At 44.1% G+C, this 20,102-nt stretch overlaps 1 protein-coding gene across 4 annotated transcripts in view; it reads right to left on the reverse strand.

The window, feature by feature from the left end:
- Positions 1 to 20,102, reverse strand: part of Ddc (dopa decarboxylase) — an 88,013-nt gene that overhangs the window by 21,743 nt on the left and 46,168 nt on the right. For all 4 annotated transcript variants that reach the window (XM_075944356.1, XM_075944354.1, XM_075944355.1 and 1 more), the window contains 2 exons: positions 10,861 to 10,927; positions 2,118 to 2,212 (listed from right to left, as the gene is read on the reverse strand). In XM_075944356.1, the coding sequence (XP_075800471.1) occupies positions 2,118 to 2,212; positions 10,861 to 10,927 (162 nt within the window). The remainder of the gene's footprint in view (positions 1 to 2,117; positions 2,213 to 10,860; positions 10,928 to 20,102) is intronic.

The following is a 20,102-nucleotide window of genomic DNA, read 5'->3' on the forward strand; positions in this document are numbered from 1 at the left end:
AAGGACAAACGGGCTGAGTGTCCCTTATCTGAAATGCTTTTTATATTTAAAAGTATTTGCACGTACAGAGTGAAGCTGATTAGCCATTGGCCCCGAAACTAAACATGAAATATAAGTGTCTGTTGGTTCAGCTTGGAGGTAGTTTTACTCAGTGTTTTTAAAATGTCGATGTATGAAATGAAGCTTCACGATATGGAATTTGCCTCTTTGGCATGAGTGCTTGGAAAGTTTCGGATTTTGGACGTTGGAGTTTGGCTTTGAAATGTCCACATATCATCAAGATTAGTGTTCATTTCTGAGACCCAAACACCCACAAAGCGAGCTGTGGGACATGAAAGGGGTTTGGCATCAGAATCACAGTATCAGAACTTCCCACATGTTAACGCACCCCTCAGTCCTTGGTGGTTTCAACCTCTTTCTGCTTCCTAGGATGGATCTAAGTTTAGCATGTGAGAAACACTCAATAAGGAATTACTGGCTGCCTGTGCGAACGAGTGAGTGCCGCACAGATAGAAACCACAGCGCGATTTTGTTCATTAGCAGGAAGGCGAGAGATTATTCTCTCCAAAGATGGGACAATTTGTATTCCGTACCTTTGATGCTCGCTTTTCTGTTATTACAGTCTTATGAGAATCCAAAGTAGTAATTAGAAAATTGATGGGCAAGCCTGATGTGCAAGCAGAAAGAGGTTTAGAGGTAGTTTCCTCAAGCCCTGGTGGAAAGTAGTGAAAACATCTAATGCATGCTCACTTGCCTAAGCAGCAAACTCGTCTTAAACCCTCTAAGGGCGATTAGCACAGCCCCTCCTTAGGAGAAACCCAGGAGGAAATCCATTTTACGTGTGAGTAGAGGGTACCTGAACTGCCCAGGGTCACATGGTGATTCCAATCCAGGCTAAAGCCTGTGTGCTGATTCTGTTTCCCTTAGAAGGTGGGGTCTCAAGAAACCACGTCTTCCACGAAGAAAGCAATTTTTTCCTGGCTAAGGCACTGGCTCTTCTATTTTCGTATGGCCTTCCTTGGACACACTTCTACACAAGGCCTCTTGGGGCTCCTTAGTGCATTCATCTGCTAGTTGCCAGGTAGAAAAGTTTCCTATCCTGTGGATTGCCAAACAGGAATTCTGCATGAGTCTGGAACGCTATGGGTGATACCTGTGGTAAGTCTGCACTGATTTATGTTCTGTAGTCCTGTGGAGAGAAGAGTCCTAGCTAACTGTTTTGATTACACTTCTCAAGGAAAAGTTTCATCTGATATGAAAGGGTACATTTTGAGATTTTTCAGAAGACTCTGTGGGACACTTAAGGGCATTGGTGACTTTCTATGTGATCTTGATTAAGAAGACCGTCTTGCTCAGGTATACGAGAAGAATGTGAACAATACATTGAGCCATATTGGTGGGAATTGCAAGTTGATGGTTTGAATTATTGTTTGGGTGGGATGCGTGGAAATTTTATTTTGCTCAGAAATATTTTTTTTCCATAGCTTTATAAGTCTAAGTCTAACCTATGGTACACAGCTCTGTCCAGAACTTGTAGCAACTGGGAAATAGTTGTCAGTCTCGGGAAAGCTTCAAAAGACAGACTGCATGACTAGAATGTCCCTAGCCCCTTTCCTGAGGAAGTGTAATTTCTTTTTATTAAGTTAGTTTTCACTTTTAAAAATTATGTGTGTGTGTGGGAGGGGAGGCATGGGATAGATACATGTGACCGCAGGTGTGCACAGGCTAGAGACATCAAATCTCCTAGCATTGCAGTTATGGGAGTGGGAGTAGATGCTGGAAATCAAACTCAGGTCCTCGGCGAGAACAGTACGTACTTGGAATCACTGATTCACTTCTCCAGCTCCCTGGGGAGATGTAATTTCTAATAACCATTGCAGTTGGCTAGAAAGTAGTTTGCTAAAAGAAACCAAAGCAGTAAGAGTTGGGGTGTCCAATTCTTACAAAAGCAGAATTCACTGATAACACATTGAGGGTTTTTTTTTTTTTATGATCTTGAGTAGCAGTGCTGCTCAGTGGCTGAACACTTGCCAGGTACACAGGAGGCCCCTGGGCTTGATTCCCAGTGCAAAAAGTCAAAATAAAAGACCTTGTAAAACAGCTTAAGGCATACTCACCTCCACGCCATTCAGAAGATACCTGAACTCAGGACAGATAAAGGCACTGCCCGCATAAGCAGCATCAATGTGCAGCCATATGCCCTCCAGGTTGCCTAATGGTCAGAAGCAAATGGTGAGATCACACTTGGACACACCCCCACCTCATGCAGAGCAAGAAATGCCTGTCTAGAGTCTAGCAGACCTCTTATGTATAGCATATCAATAGTATTTGTGGGACAAATAGCTGGATCTCCAAAAGGCCCCTCCCATCAGGAGGCTGTAAAACTGATGGCAGAGATACTTGCCCAGAGAGCTGTCAGAAAGTGGTGTGTGTGTGGGGGGGGGGGGGGCGTAAAACTTTTATCCCATCATTTGGGAGGAGGGGTAGATCTCTGTGAGTGAGTTCAAGATCAGCCTGGTCCACAGAGCAACTTCCAAGACAGCCAGGACTGTTGCACAGAGAAACCCTGTCTTGAAAAAAACAACCAAAAAAAAAGAAAGAAAGAAAGAAAGAAAGAAAAACAGAAGGAAACAAAGAAAGAAAGCAGAGGGAAACACAAGCAACCACCCAGTAATAGAGAGCAGAGCCCAGCACATGGCACTCCTACTGTGCTTACCCCCTCAGCTGGAGTGTCTTTCCTCATTGTATTCACTCACACTTCTCAAGGCCTCCTTTGAGAAATATCCTTCACGGAAAGTTGAACACATAATCCCTACTCTGATGGCCTTGGTTGTCAGTTTGAGCAGATATTTGGAATCACCAGGAAGACCAAGCTCTTGGCATGCCTGTGAGACCATGTCTAGGGAGCATTAACTGAGGATGCAAAGAGCCATATGTAGAAAGTGGGTGGTACCTTCCATTGTGTAGGTCTCATAGAAAGAGGAAAAACACTGTCACCTCCTTGCCTCCGATGCTGTCTCCTAGCTAGTCACTAGTTAGCTAGTCATTTATTGCTGGAGCTGTTCTCTGCTGACTTCACACTACAGTTTCCTCTCCCTTTCTCTATGGACTCAATACCAGAAACTTTCCAGGTATCTTCAAGCTTACAGCACTGAACTGGAACTCCTGAAGCATCTATATTCTGGGTTCCTGAGCAGTGACTGAGGTCCTTGTGTCCCTTTCTACATGGTGGCAGCTGCTGTAGATAACCTAATTCATCCTATTTTTATAGCACATATATGTATATATGTGTGTATAGGATATATGTGTATGCAATCTATCAGTTCCATTCCTCTGGAGAACTCTGCAAACCCATACACTAACATTGATCTGCCTCCTCCAAGCCTACCACCAAGTTAGGTAATTTATCTTACACTGTCTTAAACTACCCTTGGAGCTGCGTGGTGGTGGTGCATGCCTTTAATCCCAGCACTCGGGAGGCAGAGGTAGGTGGATCTTTGTGAGTTCGAGGCCAGCCTGGTCTACAAGAGCTAGTTCCAGGATAAGCTCCAAAGCTATAGAGAAACCCTGTCTTGAAACCCCCCCCAAAAAAAACACAAAAACAAACAAACAAACAAACAACAACAACAAAAAACTAACCTTGGCCCTTGTCATAAATGGCTTATGTTTCCTAGCTGAATCAGTTACTTTCATAGTCAGTTGCTACGAAAAATACCATAACAAAAGCAATTAAAAGTGTGGTGGCAGCAGTGCACACCTTTAATCCCAGCACTCAGGAGGTATGGACAGGCGGATCTCTGTGAGTTCAGAGCAAGTTCCAGGACTGGCTCCATAGCTACTGAGAAACCCTGTCTTGAAAAAACAACCAAAACAAAAACAAACAAAAACAAAAGCAATTTAAGGGAAGATGGGTTTACTTGGCTTACAGTTCAAGGTAGGATAGTTCTTACAGCAGGTGTTTGAAGCGGGTCATCCTGTTCAGGCTATGATCAAGCCGCAGAAAATGATGACTTGTCCTCAGCTAGCTTTCTACTTTTTATGCAGTATAAGTTCCTAGCCCAGTGAATTGTGTTACCACTTTTAGGGTGGGTATTTCCACTCAGTTAACCTACTCCAGATAATCCTCCAAAGGTCTAGCCAGAGGCTAACCTAATCTGAAAAAAGGTACAGGTGTGCCTGAAAGCTTGTCTCCTAGTGATTCTAGACCCCAACAAATTGACAGTCAACACTAACCTTCACTGCAATCACACCGAGAGGGCTTTCTCTGCAAGCATGCTCTCTCAATATGTATGTATCTTTGCTCACTGCTCTGCAGAGTCTGTCCGCACCCATCCATCCTCCTAACCTAAACTTCATTCTTTCACAAGCAAATGAAGGTAAGGGTGGTACCTATAGCTTTGAGTACACACTAGATAATACTCCTACTTTGCCTATACTATCACTTAGAAGTCAGTGAAAAAAACATAATACTGCATACCTTTAATCCTAGCACTTGGGAGGCAGAGGCAGTTGGGTCTCTGTGAGTTCGAGGCCAACCTGATCTACAATGAGAGCTCCAGGACAGTCAGGGCTATCACACAGAAAAACCAAAGTAAAAAAAAAAGAAAGAAAGAAAGAAAGAAAAAGAAAAAAGAAGACGAAAAAGAAAAGAAACAAAAATTGGTTTTCATTGTTGCACGGCAATTTTTATACAAATTAAGACTCAAGAAATAAAGAAATCTCACATGTCTCAGGAAGTTCCTGAAACTTGTAAGATTTACAAGACCCCCTACCCCATATTATATAAACAATAATGGCTACTAGGGAAAGGAGACTGGCCAGCAATGCTGCCTACAAGCTCTGCAGGGAGCTCCAGGGTGCAGCTTCTATGAGATATCACCCAGACTCGTGTGGGCTTCTCAGTGATGTAGCCACCCTTGAGTCATCCATGTTCCTGTGAGTAACCCCTCACCCAAACTCCCGTAAATAACCCCAATAAAGTCAATGGTTCACCAAGTTGGACTTTTGTGGGCTAATTTGGTCTTTCATTGGTTTCCTTTCTGGGATGAGTAATGCTTTCTATCTTTCTAGGAAAACTCATACAACATGAAAAATAGCCCAGCCACCAAGTATAGTCACGAGGTGGGTAAGACCTAAAGGTTGAGGCTACAGAGAGAGTAGTAGGCAGCCATTCCTGCACAGGCCAAGATACTGATGTCCTTATATTTATACAAAATGATGGATCCACCACTGATTTTTTTTTCATACATGATGACCATTATTGTGTGTGCTGCGAGGAAAAATGAGTCACTCTGAACTCTGCTGATAAAAGAGGTAAAAGACATTCCAAAGCTTTGATTCAGTTTTCTCTTCAAACTAAGACTCTTAGGAAATCAAGGTCAGATGAATTATAGGCGTTGTGGCTACCACTATGCCAGAACACAGGATTTGAAAACCAAGGTACGAGGAGAAACTCAGTCATCAGAAGCAAGGGTGAAGGTGTCAGTCTCAGCAGCTGCTCACATGACCTCAGTTAGTTGGATGAAGCAAGAGACAAAGCCCTTAGGATAACACAAGACTCTCCCCAGGGAACAGCGGGATCATGACGGATGGCCATCACAGCCATTACTCAGATTAGCTGTGAAGCCAGAAGAACTCTATACTCCTTTGTAAGACAAGACATGCTGTAATTTGAATGTCCGTTAAATCAAGCTGAGGATATTACCTTTGGGAAGTGACCAGATTATCATGGTGGAATTCAGTTAACACCCTTGTAAAGGAGACACCGGAGAGACTGCCATATCTTCTACCACAGGAGCACACATAGAAGGTGCCACCCATTAGCCAGGGTATGACCTCTCTCCGGGCATCAGATCCACCAGCGCTTTGATGCTGCATTTTCACGCACCGGGAATTTAAATAATGAATCCTGTTATTTACAGCCCCTGGGTGTGTGGACGAAAACAAGATGATTCCGTGTTTTCCAGGGGTGCCGCTTTGGTTCCACTATCTGTAGCATTTGCTTTTTTTTTTTTTTTTTTTTTTTTTTTTTTTTTTTTTTTAGCTCAGGTCCTCTAGCAGAGTTTCACTGATGCCACACTGTTCATGTTTAGTTCAGGTTGTTGAATGAAAGAGTAAAATCAAACAAGTTGGAAAGTCTGCATGGGCCCACAGTAAGAAACACTCATACAGCTGGGCAGTGGTGGCTCACGCCTTTAATCCCAGCACTCGGGAAGCAGAGGCAGGCGGATCTTTGTGAGCTCGAGGCCAACCTGGTCTACAAGAGCTAGTTCCAGGACAGGCTCCAAAGCTACACAGAGAACCCTGTCTTGAAAAACAAACAAACAAACAAACAAAAAAGAAACAATTACACCATGGCATAGGGAAGGTAAGGGTCGGGAAGGACATTTAGGGGTCTCTTTCTCTCTCATCCCTCTGTTGCTCCCCACAGATCCTCCACCCTTGAGATAAAGACATACTGGGTAAGCCAGTGAGACCTTGAAAAGAAAGCAGGTCATTCAGCTGCATTCCTGTATCTCAGAGTTTGTTTCATAGCACCCAGATGAGGGACAGCTCAGTCCGAGTCTCACCAGCTAAGGGACGAACAGCTAAGGCCACCCTAGAAGGCTTTTGGTACCTTCACCATTAAACCTGGTTCAGTAGGTAGAAAAAGACACAATGGAGCACGTCAAGACTCTATCCTATGTGTCTCCTTGGCTGATTTTAATCCCTATCTTCAACCATCCCTGTGAACTAGTTCTCAGTAAGTTTTGAGTCCTCTAGCAGGAGTCCTGAAGCTGTAGCAACTGACCGGGGGTTCTCAGACGCAAGGACTACCTTGTGGAGACTGTCTTCTTCATGTGGATTAGTTCTAAACTCCAACAAAAAATAACTCTCAAATGTTCCTGAGATGCATCTATATGGAGACTGGAGAGATAACTAGGTGGTTAAGAGCACTGACTGCTCTTCCAGAAATCCTGAGTTCCCAGCAACCCCATGGTGGCTCCCAACCATCTATAGTGGGATCTGATGCCCTCTTCAGGCATGCAGGTATGTATGAAGACAGAGCACTCATATATAAAAAGTACATAAACAAATAAAACTAAAGAAGGAAAAAGAGGAGGAGGGAGGACAAGAAGAAGAAGGAGGAGGAGGAGGAAGGAAGGAAAAAGAAAGAAAGAAAGAAAGAACGAAAAGAAAGAAAGAAAGAAAGAAAGAAAGAAAGAAAGAAAGAAAGAAAGAAGGAAATATTTTTATATGGGCTTCTCTTGGCCCTAGAGGAAGTGAGATGGGATTGACACTGCCTCTGTGTTCTACATGATTGGCTGATCCAGCCCCGTCATCCAGGCCTTTCCTACACATGTAGGAATTTTGTAGATGCAGTATGAACACACACCAGCTAGATATAGGGAGTTACACATCAGGCATATTAGCACTGAGGTCACACCACCTTTGGCTTCTGCAGCCCTTGGCTTCCTCCTCCCACTAGAACCTACTTTCTAAGAGGCCACCTCAGTTTGCAGAAGCCAGGCCAGGCTGGCCATGGTGCACAGCCTACTTACAGCCCTTCTGGCCCTCAAGATGAAGCTATGACAGGCTGTAATACATCCCTCCCTTCCCAATTCCCTGAGGCTGCCTATCTTCCTCAGCCAGACCCCTTCCTCAGTGTCCCCAAGTGTGCCCCAAGTGTGTACCCAGCTTCTAAGGCTCCCATTTATCCATCTGCTATAACCTAACCTCTTCTTAATTGACATCTCCTATGGCAATTGATCCATCCAAGTGAACTAATGTCACTATCCTCTTTGGGGCACCATTTTCAAAGGGGCTAAAAAGAGCCCGAGTTTCCTGAAGCAGAAGCTAGAAGAAAGTCATCTTCTGAGAGATGGTGAGTGGACAACTCGGTGTTGTCCTGACTAGGTTATTGTAACCAATAGGAGAAGGCCAGCTGGGAACACAGTGCTTGGTGGTGAAGCATGCTAATTAATGATAGCTAAATAAAAGGCTGGAGAGATGGCTCAGCAGTTAAGAGCACTAACTCTTCTTCCAGAGGTCCTGAGTTCAATTCCCAGCAACCACATGGTGGCTCACAACCATTTGTAATGAGATCTGGTGCCCTCTTTTGAGATGCAGGTACACATGCAGGCAGAATACTGTATACATAATAAATAAATCTTTAAAAAAAATAAATAAAAGGCACCAGTTTAGAGACAGTGGGTTCCAAAGGTCTTAACTATAAGACACGACCACTGGTTATTAATATTGCCCTCCAGTATGAACACTGGCCATGCATGAAAGGGCTTGGTGTTGGCCTTGTCAACACCCCCGACATTGTCCCCAGAGCAATCTCTGGGGTTGAACCCAAACCAGCAAAGCACACATCAGGCTCTGCCACAGCCCCAGACTGGCCTGACAGAGGGAGCTGCAGGACAGCAGGGCAGCCTGAGCTGTAATCACCCAGCACTGAGAGGGCTCATGGCAAGGGCCACCTGCTGGCTGTCATCTTCCTGCTCCTGTGGGGAGCCAGATTGAGTTCAGGGATAGCAGCCCTGTAGGCTCTAGCTGGCAGAAGACTTCAGTGCTTTAAATCCGATAGCCCTGGGGAATGACATCAGCCGGCTGTTGGCCAGGACATTCAGTCCTTGGCCTGACATCTGAGTCAGAGGACTTCGACTAGCTTGGCTGAGCTTGTGAAGGTCTGCAGCTAACGAGGCCCACAGTACAGCCATAGCTGGGGATGGCCAGCTAGTTCAGTGTGTTCTCAGCCTGCTGTGTGTGGCTGTCTTTAGCCAGTAATAATCACAGCTGTGCCATAGCTCATCACAGGTGGGGCCAAATTCCGAGTGAATGGCAAGGCTGTGTCTACCCCACTTTTTCATGGTTGGTGATTAGCCTCACGGTCCTGGCGGTACAAGCATGTTCCACACGGAGTCCACGCCTTTCCTACAGCCCATTGTCTGCGTGAACTCCCCTGAGCTGCGCTGTGAAGGAAATACTGTTTTACCATTATGAGAGCCGGTTTTCTTTCCAATTTTTAGATAGGGGAAAATGAAGGTCAGGATTTAAGACATGCAGCTGTAAGCTATAAGCTCCTCTGCTGCTTAAGGTCATGGCCAGCCCCCCCCACCACCACATCAGAGTGCCTGAGCTACCTCCATCCCTGTCTCCCGCTAGCCAGGGAATAATGACCCAGGGGAGAAGAACCCAATCCTGAGAAGAGACCACAAGCAAATGGGGTTAGGAGAGGTGGGAAACGTGCTTGGCCCACACAGGCTGACAAAGAAGCCAGATGCCAAGCAGGTGGCGTGATGTCTGGCACCAGTCAAAGGACTGAGGTCAGAGAGCTTGCTAGGGACAGCTCCACCCGAGCCTTCACATCCCCCAAGGACAGAGAGGAGTGAATTTCATGAGCTGATATATCCTTGGTGCCATAGAATGAGTTCCAAGGCCTGCTGAGTTCCCAGCGCGCACATCAAAGGTGAAACTCTAGAAACACAGGCGTTTATTCCTTTTGCAGCTAGCACAGAATTCTAGTCTCAACGGAGAAAGACAAAATGTCCTGATTGAGGGAGGAAGGAGAAGAGCACGGGCTCTGGAAATTATCTGAAATGGAGCATTCTCTGCAGAAGTTTAGCTTGACAGTATTGATTTGCTAAATCAATACTAAGAGCTGCATGCTGCTTAATGTCGGGCAGTCTGAGAAATGTATCATTCCTCAAGGTGGCCATTGGGGAAGCTTCGTAGAGTGTGCTTGTACACACCAGGGGTGTAGCCTATGCTATCCTAACTGGTGTTTACCCTCACTGAAAACGTTACTGCACATCACAATAATGTATTTATTTGTTTTTGTTTTATTTATTTATTTATTTATTGTTTTTTTTTTTTTTTTAAGACAGTGTTTCTCTATGTAGCCCTGGATGTCCTGGATGTCGCTCTGTAGAGCAGGCTGGCCTCAAACTCAGAGATCCGCCTGCCTCTGCTGTCTTAATGCTGGGATTAAAGGTGTGCGCCACCACTGCCTGGTTTACAATAATTTACTTTCTTTAAAAAAATAAAAATTCAACAGGCAATGGAGGTGCACACACCTTTAATCCCAGCATTCGGGAGGCAGAGGCAAACAGATGTCTGTGAGTTCAAGGCCAGCCTGCTCTACAGAACAAGTACCAGGACAGGATCCAAAGCTACACAGGAGAAACCCTGTCTTAAACAACCAACAATAAGAGGAGAGAGAGAGAGAGAGAGAAAGAGAGAGAGAGAGAGAGAGAAAGAGAGAGAGAGAGAGACATAAAAATGCGCTGGTCAGGGGTGGCTCACACTTTTAATCCCAGTACTCAGGAAGCAGAACCAGGTGGATCTCTGCGTTTGAGGCCAGCCTGGTCTACAGAACAAGTACCAGGACAGCCAAGGCTACACAGAGAAACCCTGTCTAGAAAAGCCAAAAACCAAAACAAATAAAAAAGGGGGGGGCATGACAAAAGACTGGATTCAAACAACACATGCCATATGAATGCCATGAACACACAGGACCTTCATGTTGGGGTAATTGCTCCAAATATTGAGGCGTTTAGTTTCCTCAGCATGGCCACCATTTCCTAAGCATTATATTCCCACAAAGTACTTGGACATTTTCTCCCTTTCAAATAGTATGTTGGTATTGTTAAGCTCAGCTGTTGTGCAATTAGTTCAAACTCTGAGTTTGTAATTTAAGTCAATGGGGTTACATTATTGTAAACAGAGAATGAGGCGTGCAAATCAAGATGATTAGAATTAATGAGGAGGAGCACAGCTCGGAGTGAAAGGGTGGCTAAATCCTCTCCTCCACGGGAAGAATACTTTTCAAAAACAAACAAAAAACGAAAACAAAAACCTGAATCCGATACTTACAGATGGGTCCCACTTCTAGGAGATTGTCAAAAGAGCAGCAAGATGTGGTCCCCAGTGTAGCAACCACCTAGGAAGTAAGAAAACAATCATTTTATCTCCCATGTTACCATTTTTATAACCCAGCCCCGCTTCCACAGCCATTGCTAGTGGATAGCCCAGGCACAATGTTAATGAATGTTTATGTGGAGATGGAAACCCATGAATCTGTGTTTAATCTTTTGGTTAAAGTATTTTAGCAGAAAAAGAGAGCAAACCTATGAACAACATTCTCATCTGTGGACTGGGGAGATGGCTCTGTGAAAGCAAAAGACCTGAGTTCAAATCCCTTGCTTCCAAATAAAACCTAGGCATGGCCCCGCATGCTTGTAACTCCAGCATCAGGAGACAGACACCAGTGGATACTGGGGACTTTCTAGTCAGTTGACTTGGCCAAAACAGTGGGCTTCATGTTCAGTGAGAGATCCTACCTAAAAAAAACAATACAAGCGCTGGAGAGGGGGGTCAGCAGTTAAGAGCACTTGCTGCTCTTATAGAAGACACAGGTTTGAGTCCCAGTGATTCCCAGAACCCCCATGGCTGCTCACAATCATCCATAACTCCAGTTTCAGGGGATCCAGTGGGCACCATGGGCACCAGGCCACACATGACGCACATACATATATGGAGGCAAAACATTCACATCATATATATATATATATATATATATATATATATATATATATATGTATATGTATATATATAGTGAGTGTTTTAAACATAATGTATGTGTATACATATATATGTATACTATGTGATGTGGAAAGTCCTTCTGTATATGTGTTGCTTTTATTGGCTAATGAATAAAGAAACTGCTTGGATCTCTGACAGGGCAGAACAGAGCTAGGAAGGGAAAACTAAATTGAATGCTGGGAGAAAGAAGGCGGAGTCAGAGAGACGCCATGGAGCTGCCATGGAGCTGCCATGGAGCCGCCAGAGGAGAAAGACACGAGCTGCTAGTTGGAACCTTGCCGGTAGGCCACTAAGTTTGTGGTTATAAAATAATAGAAATGGGTTAACCAAAGATATAAGAGCTAGCTAGCAATATGCTTACATGATTGGTAAAGCAGCAATTTAAATAATATTGTTTCTGTGTGATTATTTCAGGTCTAAGCGACCAGGAACGAATGAGCAGTCTCCCCCAACAACTATTATTCTATATACTTTTTTTGGTTTTTGAGATAAATAAGAAAAATAAATAAAATGCATTGGTTCACTATTTTGGATTTTGATAATGTTCTTTCTTTGATCTGTCATGGGTTCCCAATCTAGAGTGAGTAGATGCTTGTTCAAGTGTCCCCATAAATAGTTACACACACACACACACACCACACACACACACACACTCAACCATAAATATACACCAGTCTGAGCTCTGCTCTATGAGGCTAGGAAGTGCTGATTTTGGCAGATGAACCCACATTTGTCCTATAAAAGGTTTTCAGGGAATGGTTCCTTGAATAGAGATGAAGAAATTCAGTCATGTGAATTCCTATGTGTTACTTCATCAGCTTTACCTACTAGAGATAAGAACATAGTTCCCATAGAATCAAGAGTTTAGATATTTTCACCTATTTTTGGTGTGTGTCTGAGTGTGCGTGTATGTATACAAAGCACAGAGCAAGCACATCAGAGGTGACACACACTGAGGCCAGCTGGGGTGTGGGGAGGTGTGGACCCACACGTCAGAACATTGTTCAAGAGTGTGCCTCAATGTCCTTGCTCTGGGACTTTTCTTATCCAGAATTCCATTGCTCTCAAAGATTTGCTTCAGGACTAGAGAGATGGCTCAGTGGTTAAGAGTACTGACTGCTCTTCCAGAGGACCTGGGTTCAATTCCCAGCACCCACATGGCAGCTAACAACTGTCTGTAACTCCAAGATCTGACACCATCACACAGAGATACATGCAGGCAAAATACCAATGTATGTAAAATATAAATAAATTATATTTTAAAAAAATCAAAGATTTGCTTCAACCTTCAAAAGCTCTGTGAGAAAGCACTACTGGTGCTGGCCGTGACGCTAAAGAGTGTTCTGAGAAAACATGGAGTACTGTGAGTCATGCAATGTGAAATAAAACCTGGAATTCACTGTAGAATCCATCCTCTCAGTACCTTGTGCTGCTGGTACCCACGGTGTTCATTTGTGTGACTGTCTCTTTTTCTAGGCCCACAATGTTCTTAAAACCAGGTCTTTACGTTGGTGGGAATTTGTACCTTGCTAGACCTGGAATGGAGGCTAAAATGTATTTGCTGAACTGACCCGTTCCAAATGACAAGAAAAAGTCTTGTTTATGAAAGCCAAGGGCCAGCTGGATTCATAGAGGCCCTGCTGTCGGGAGAGTGAACTTTCTCCTCAGGCTTGACGGAAACATGAAATTTCGTGCATCCTTGTGTTCAGCACACGTCAAATGTCAAGGGTGCAAAACTGTTCAAGTCTCTCCAGAAATAGTGTCACAAAAAGCTATTTGAACAAAGTTTGCACCCTTGTGTCAAGTCTCCTGCTCCAATAATATCAGCTACACCGCAGGACCCAAGTGTTACTTCGGCAGATCAGAAATTCAGGCATAGTTATCTGGAACGGCCTTTCTGGCTCCATTACACAGATGACCACCTCTCTGTTCTGAAAGCCAAACCTAACTCTCGGCAAGATTCTACTATCTTGCCAGGTAACCCGGCATCTGTGGGTCACTCACCTGACTGCCTGGGCCCTGCTACTCACAGAGAGGCCTGGGTTGGTGGAGGTACTTGGCACTATTTCTCCTGGGTAGTACCTTTGAGTACTACAAGGGACTGACTACCAGGGACCAGAGTTTTTCTGTCCCCAGTTGTAGGAGAGAGAGGCAAGGCAGGTGCTGGCTAGTCTCTGACAGCCTCTCTATCAGTCTTCTGTATCCACAAAGATCAGCTCTTAACAGACCTGGCCTCAGGCTCAGCAGAGGCAAGCATTTAAATACAGGCTTTGCAATTATGTGTGTCTCTGGTGACTCAGCAGATGATGAAGTCACCCCCCTGAAGGTAGTTTGTTATCTTATTCACAGCCCCAGGGAAGAGGAGCCTGTTGTGCTGTGGGGTGGACTATAGGGAACACGTGCAGAAACTCCAGGACCTGTTGGAGGTGGGGGGCATGCAGCCTTTCCCTTGGTGCTCATGGGAAGTTGCAGTCAAGGCAGGTAAAGAGAAGCTGCTTTGATTAATTTTTAGAGGCTCAGGCTGCCTTTAATTATTTGGAACCTGGCTGTTTCAGAGGTAAACAGGAAGACAGCACCCTGAAGAAAGAACCTCACTGAGGCTCTTCCTTGGCTAGTGCGCATATAAATAGCATATGAATATTGGATTTGCCACTCCGTCTTTGATTCAGAAGAGGAAGGCTCTCTAGGGACATCATTGCATCAGAAAAGCAATAAAGGCTGTGAGCGGTGACACAGGCTGCTATTCTAGCTTTTAGGGGTGGAGGCAGTGACATCTCAAGTTTGAGGTCAGTTTGGACTATGTAGGAAAACCATCTCAGGGCAGGGAAGAGAGCTCAGCAAGTAAAGATTCTTGCCACCCAGCTTGATGACCTAGGCTTGGTTTCCGGGACCCATGTGGTGGAAGGAGAGAGTTGCTTCCTCCAAGTTATCCTCTGGCCTTCACATATACAAAAAACAAATGCCTTTCTTTCTTTCTTTCTTTCTTTCTTTCTTTCTTTCTCTCTCTCTTTCTTCTTTCTTTCTTTCTTTCTTTCCTTTCTTCTTTCTTTCTTTACAAAAGAACAAAAACAAAAGTCAAATAAGAGAGAGAAAGAGAGCCCTGGGTATGAAGCTCAATTGTATTGCCTTGCTGGACTGCTTGCCAGGCCCCATCTTCCTCACTCACAATGTAAAATAATGGACACAGGACTTGTCCAGTGTGCAAGGTACCAGTGGGCTTCCAAGCTCTCTGTTTCCAGGCTTTCCTGGAGCCTCAGACTCCTCTAAATCTCAACCTGGTGTCTTCACTTCATGCATTCAACCTTCTCCACCCTTGCCTCATTTGTACAAGATGAGTCACGCCGTGAGCCTCAGGCACACACGTGTGGCTTTTCTCTGGTATCTGTAACCTCATCCTGATATTTAACTGAATATTAAAATGCCTTGCTTTAGGTACCTGGATAGCTAGGTCAGTTCATCATAGGACTTTTAAAATGCTTCATCTGTGTTATTCTGGGTAAAACTGCAGTTTCGGTAAAAACAGATTGACTCGAGACATTAATAGTGCGTTACCGCCTCCATTTGTGTCTCTTAGAGATGACATGACTGCCATGTAGCAATTGCTGAAGCTTCATCTCATATTCTCATCTAAACACTAATTGGCCTAAGTACAATAATTTCTGCTGTTTAATTCAGACATGCTAAACATTTGCTTGTTAAAATCAGCTTTTATCTATTACTGGGTGCACAAAGAATACAGAGGATGATTTCTGCCAAATATGATTACTGCTTATCGCCTGAGATGAGCTTTTGGTCAACATAAACGTTCGTTCTTTGATATGCACACAAAGTATTGATTTATTTATAATGAGCTTGAAACAACGGGCGCACAAACAATCACATTCTGGAAGGAGCCTTGCTGGAGAATAAGAAATGAGTGACTGTTTTTAAGGCTTCGCTGGTGAAGTCTGGTTGCTCTGAGTGTCTCCTGAGTAGATCATTACAATGGCCCGTAATCGTCCAAGAGCGCGTGGCCAGGGACAGACCAATGGTGATACCACTAGTCACACCTTTGGGACACAGTGATCCCGAGTGCTTGCCACAGACCCCTGTCCACTTGAACTGCGGAGGAGTTGTGAATGGGCAGGGAGACCTAAGATGGCGAGGCATCAGGGGGCTCCATGGACAGTGTTCTAATGGCTTGTCCGCGTGCCACAGAGCTACAAGTCAGCCTGTCCTAATTCTCAGAAGCCATATTAAAGCTAGCACCTGCTCTGCTCCAGGCTCTGATTACCCCGGCTCAGCAGCGCTCAGTGACGCTAACCTGATTTCAGTGTGCTCTGCAGAGCCCTAATCACATTTGTGCAGCAGGAGGGGGCAGGAGCCAGAGCAAGCCTCTATCTTCAGAGCCTGCGGCCTTTCTGCTAGTGACGAAGCCTGGGTGACCTCCTCCCCTGCTGTCCCCACCCCACCAGCCCTTTTCCCTCACGTACGTGCCTTGCGGGCATTGCCCTTTGCTGATGTTATTAGGTTGGCTTTATTGGAGAAGTAAACTATCATGAAGAAAATAGAAAGAGAGACTCTTTATTGTAGGACTCTGGTCCATGGAAGGACAGAGTCGGTGATCTTAGGCAGATCAGACTCTGCCAAATATGCCTCTTATTCTCACTAGTGGGTATCCAGCTTGAGGGGCCTGCAACTCTTGACATATACTGAAGGTTACACACCTGTAACACATGCAAATACTTCTGACCACCACGGAGCATTAGGGAACTAAGGCAAAGCCTAGCTCCTACTCATTCTTCGTCTGGGGCAGGAGGCTGTGTCCTAGGTGAACAGTCCCAAGCTTGCACCTTGAAACAGCAAACCATTTGCACTGTCTCAAATATCCTGTGCTCGTTCACACTGATGAATGTTGTCAGTCCTCATTCCTTTAACAAAAAAATGCAATGCACCATGAATCCCTGCCTGTCCAACCTCTAAGATATAGTTGCTATAGTATTGCTTAGCAACAAGGCATTATTGATCCTCTTCTGCATTGATGTGAGAGTTCCTTCTGTGTGCTGTGATTACCATTAACGAATAAAGAAAACTGCTTTGGACCTATAAGAGGGCAGAACTTAGGTAGATTGGTGGGGGTGGGGGGAACTAAACTGAATTCTGGGAGAAAGAAGGGCGGAGTCAGAAAGAAGTCATGTAGCCCCATTGGAGAAAGACGCTGAAACTTTAGCCAGTAAGCCACAGGCAGGTGGTGATACACAGATTAATGGAAATGGGTAAAATTAATATGTAAGAGTTAGCCAATAAGAAGCTAGGAAACAAACAAGTGGCTTCCTTCAACATTGCATCTTCTCCTCTTGTCTGTATTTGTAGTTATCATGAAATGGTGCAAAGACCAGGCATATCTATTATCTTTGCCGTGAAAAACCATTCCAAGAGGAAATAGATGATGGTTGGTCAGATACCCTCAGGGTTGGGAAAGGTACACGGAGATACAAGCATTTGTCAAATGTTTGAATGCTTGAATGAACTGTGGCACTTTCCTTTGTGCCAGTGTGTAGGACTGGTGATACCTGTGACTTCTGTCTGCAAAACGGCAAGGTTCTTTCTCCTCGAATATTTTCTCCAGTTCAAAAAATTGCATATTGTTTCTCTCTCCCCTCCTGCATGAAAATAAAATTTGACTCTACTTCCATGAACTGTGCAGTCTTCACTTCAGTGCTTGTGTTTCTCCTTATTTGGTTTCTCCAACTGAGCACACGAATACAGTTGACCCTCTGTATCTGAGGTTTCATTTGAGGTTGAGTTCTAACAACTTGACACTGCTTAGGTGGCCAAGAATCTGAGAGTAAATAGGCCACGGACCTAGGAGAAAAACCAAACACTGCTGCTCTGTGACACGAACATATCAATACAGCGAGCCCTAATGACATCCTGCTCTACTCATAGATCACTGTTTCGCTCAGTCCTCATCAGAGAAGCTTCCTCCTGCAGTAGATAGGAGCTAACACAACTGGACAGCGTGAAGAGAGTGGGAGAACTTGGGACACTCAGCTCTAAAAGGGAGGCATTCAGCCAATCCCTCCCCTATACACAAGAGAAGGCAAAAAGGTTGTAAGAGCCAGAGAGGATGAACGGCACTAAAGACACAGTGTCTTCCAGAAACAACAGGACTAATGCACATAAGAACTCACAGGGACTGTGGCAGCATGCACAGGGCTGCACAGGGTTACACTAGACAGGGTCCCCGTACTGGGCTGGGGAAGCACACAGGAACTTCCACCCACGGCTAATGATCTAGCTCTAAATAACAACTGCTTGCAATGGGAAAATTAGTCTCACTGGGTATGCAAACCGCACTTAAGGGCAGGCATATGCGCAGCAGGAGATGGCCAGCGCAAAATCAAATCAAAAGTGTTTTTGAAGTTTTTTGTTTTGTTTTATTTTTTTGTCTCATCTTGCTTTATGTTGACTCTTTTTTTTCTTTCTTTTATATTGTGGCTTCCAATTTTGTGGTTTTATGGTATGCGTGTGTAAGTATTTCTTGTGATCTTTCTTTGTTTCTCATTTCTTTTTTTAAATGTTATTAACAGTAGTAATTTTTTTTTCAAGACAGGACTTTTCTGTAGCTTTGGTGCCTGTCCTGGTACTCCCTCTGTAGACCAGTCTGGCCTCAGACTCACAGAGATCCACCTGTCTCTGCAACCTGAGTGCTGGAAATAAAGGTGTGCATCACCACCACCTGGCCCTTCTTTTTTGTTTGTTAGCTTGTTCATTTTATTTTATTTTTGTTTTTATTATTATTATTATTTGCCTGCTTGTTTTCTTAAGAGAAACAATGTGTGGGGTTGGAAAGGTGAGGAGGTGGGGGAACTGGGAGGAGATGAGAGAGGGGAAGCCATGATTAGAATATATTGTACAAAAATAACTATTTCCAATTAGAAGTGAAATTTTAAAAGTATTAGGAAAACATCCAGAAAGTTCTAAAAAGAAACACTTTTATTTGCTGGGCATGAAGTATCGTGTGCCAAATCATGAATAAAATGATGTGTAGGCATTTGCTTTAGACATCAGAAGCCCTTAAAATACATAGGAAGACACCAAGGTTATATGCGCATAGTGTGGGCTCTCATACAAGGCACCTGAGCATCCACAGGCATCCTGGAAACAATATCCTGTGGAGAGTGAAATACATCTGTATGCATAAACCTCTCATTTCTGTACATTTTCCACAAGCCCAATGTATATATTGAATGTAAACATTTCATTACAAAAAAATTAAACTGAGCCCAGCACTGCAGGAAATTTGAGAGTGTGCTGGTTAGTTTTTTGTCAACTTGACACAAGCAAGGGAATAGGGAACCTCAACTGAGAAAATGCTCCTATCAAATTAGCCTATAAGCAAGTCTGTGGGGACATTTTCTTGATTAATGTGTGATGTGAGAGGGCCAAGCTCACTATGGGAATTGCTACCTCTGGGCAGAAGGTCTGGATTGTATAAGAAAGCCGAGCACACCACGAGAACAAGCCAGCAAGCGGGATTCCTCCATGGCCTCTGTTTTCCTTCCTGCCTCCAGGTTTCTGACTTGAGATCCTGCCCTGACTTCCCTTCAAACTGACTGTGATTGGGTTGTGTAAGTTAAATAAACAGTTTCAGCCCCAAGTTGCATTTGGTCAGTGTTTATCACTGCAACAGAAAACAAAATAGGACAGGGGATATTATACACCATCTAGACAGAAATCAGAAAGGCAGAAGCAAGTCTCTTCCTATCAATCATCGCTAGGAAGAACAGACGGACTGGGGAAATCGCTCAGTTGGTAAAGTATCTGCCATGCAAGCCTGAGGATTGGAATTTGATCCCCAGCGTCCATGTAAAAAGTTGGGTGTGGCGGTATGCGCCTGTAATCCCAGAGCTTGGGGAGGGGGTGACAACAGGTGAGGGCCTGGAGCTCACTTCATCACCTAACCTAGCTCCAAGTTCAGGGAGGAACCCTGTCTCAGAAATTCAGACGGAGAATAACCGAAAAAGATATCCAGCACTGACAGCTGTTTTCCACACGTCCACACAAAAAGACACTTTATATATACTACTACAATATATACTACAATATATACTACTGCATATACATACATACATGCACACCGACATGCATACACAACACCAAACACAAACAAACAAAAAAAAGACTAGAAACTCTGGTATATGTTACAACATAGAAGAACCCTGATGACCTTATGCTAAGTGAAAAATATCTTTCATGAAAAGAGGTATTTTAAGGTACTTGAAGCAACAAAATTCATAGACACACAAAATACAAGTGATTTCCAGGAGCTTAAGGGAGTAGGCGTTACTATTTAATGGGCACAAAATTTCAGTCTTGTGAGAAGAAAGGAATCTGATGCATTGGCAAAGGGTAATGATTGCGTATATACTAATCATTTGAACATTTGTTAGTTTAGTAAGTTGCCCATGCAGGTGCAGGGTTGCACAGAAAACTTGTAATATTAGCTTCTAGAGTAAAACAATAGCAAT

This window comes from Microtus pennsylvanicus, chromosome 12 (genome assembly GCF_037038515.1).
Source record: "Microtus pennsylvanicus isolate mMicPen1 chromosome 12, mMicPen1.hap1, whole genome shotgun sequence".
Lineage (NCBI taxonomy): Eukaryota > Metazoa > Chordata > Mammalia > Rodentia > Cricetidae > Microtus > Microtus pennsylvanicus.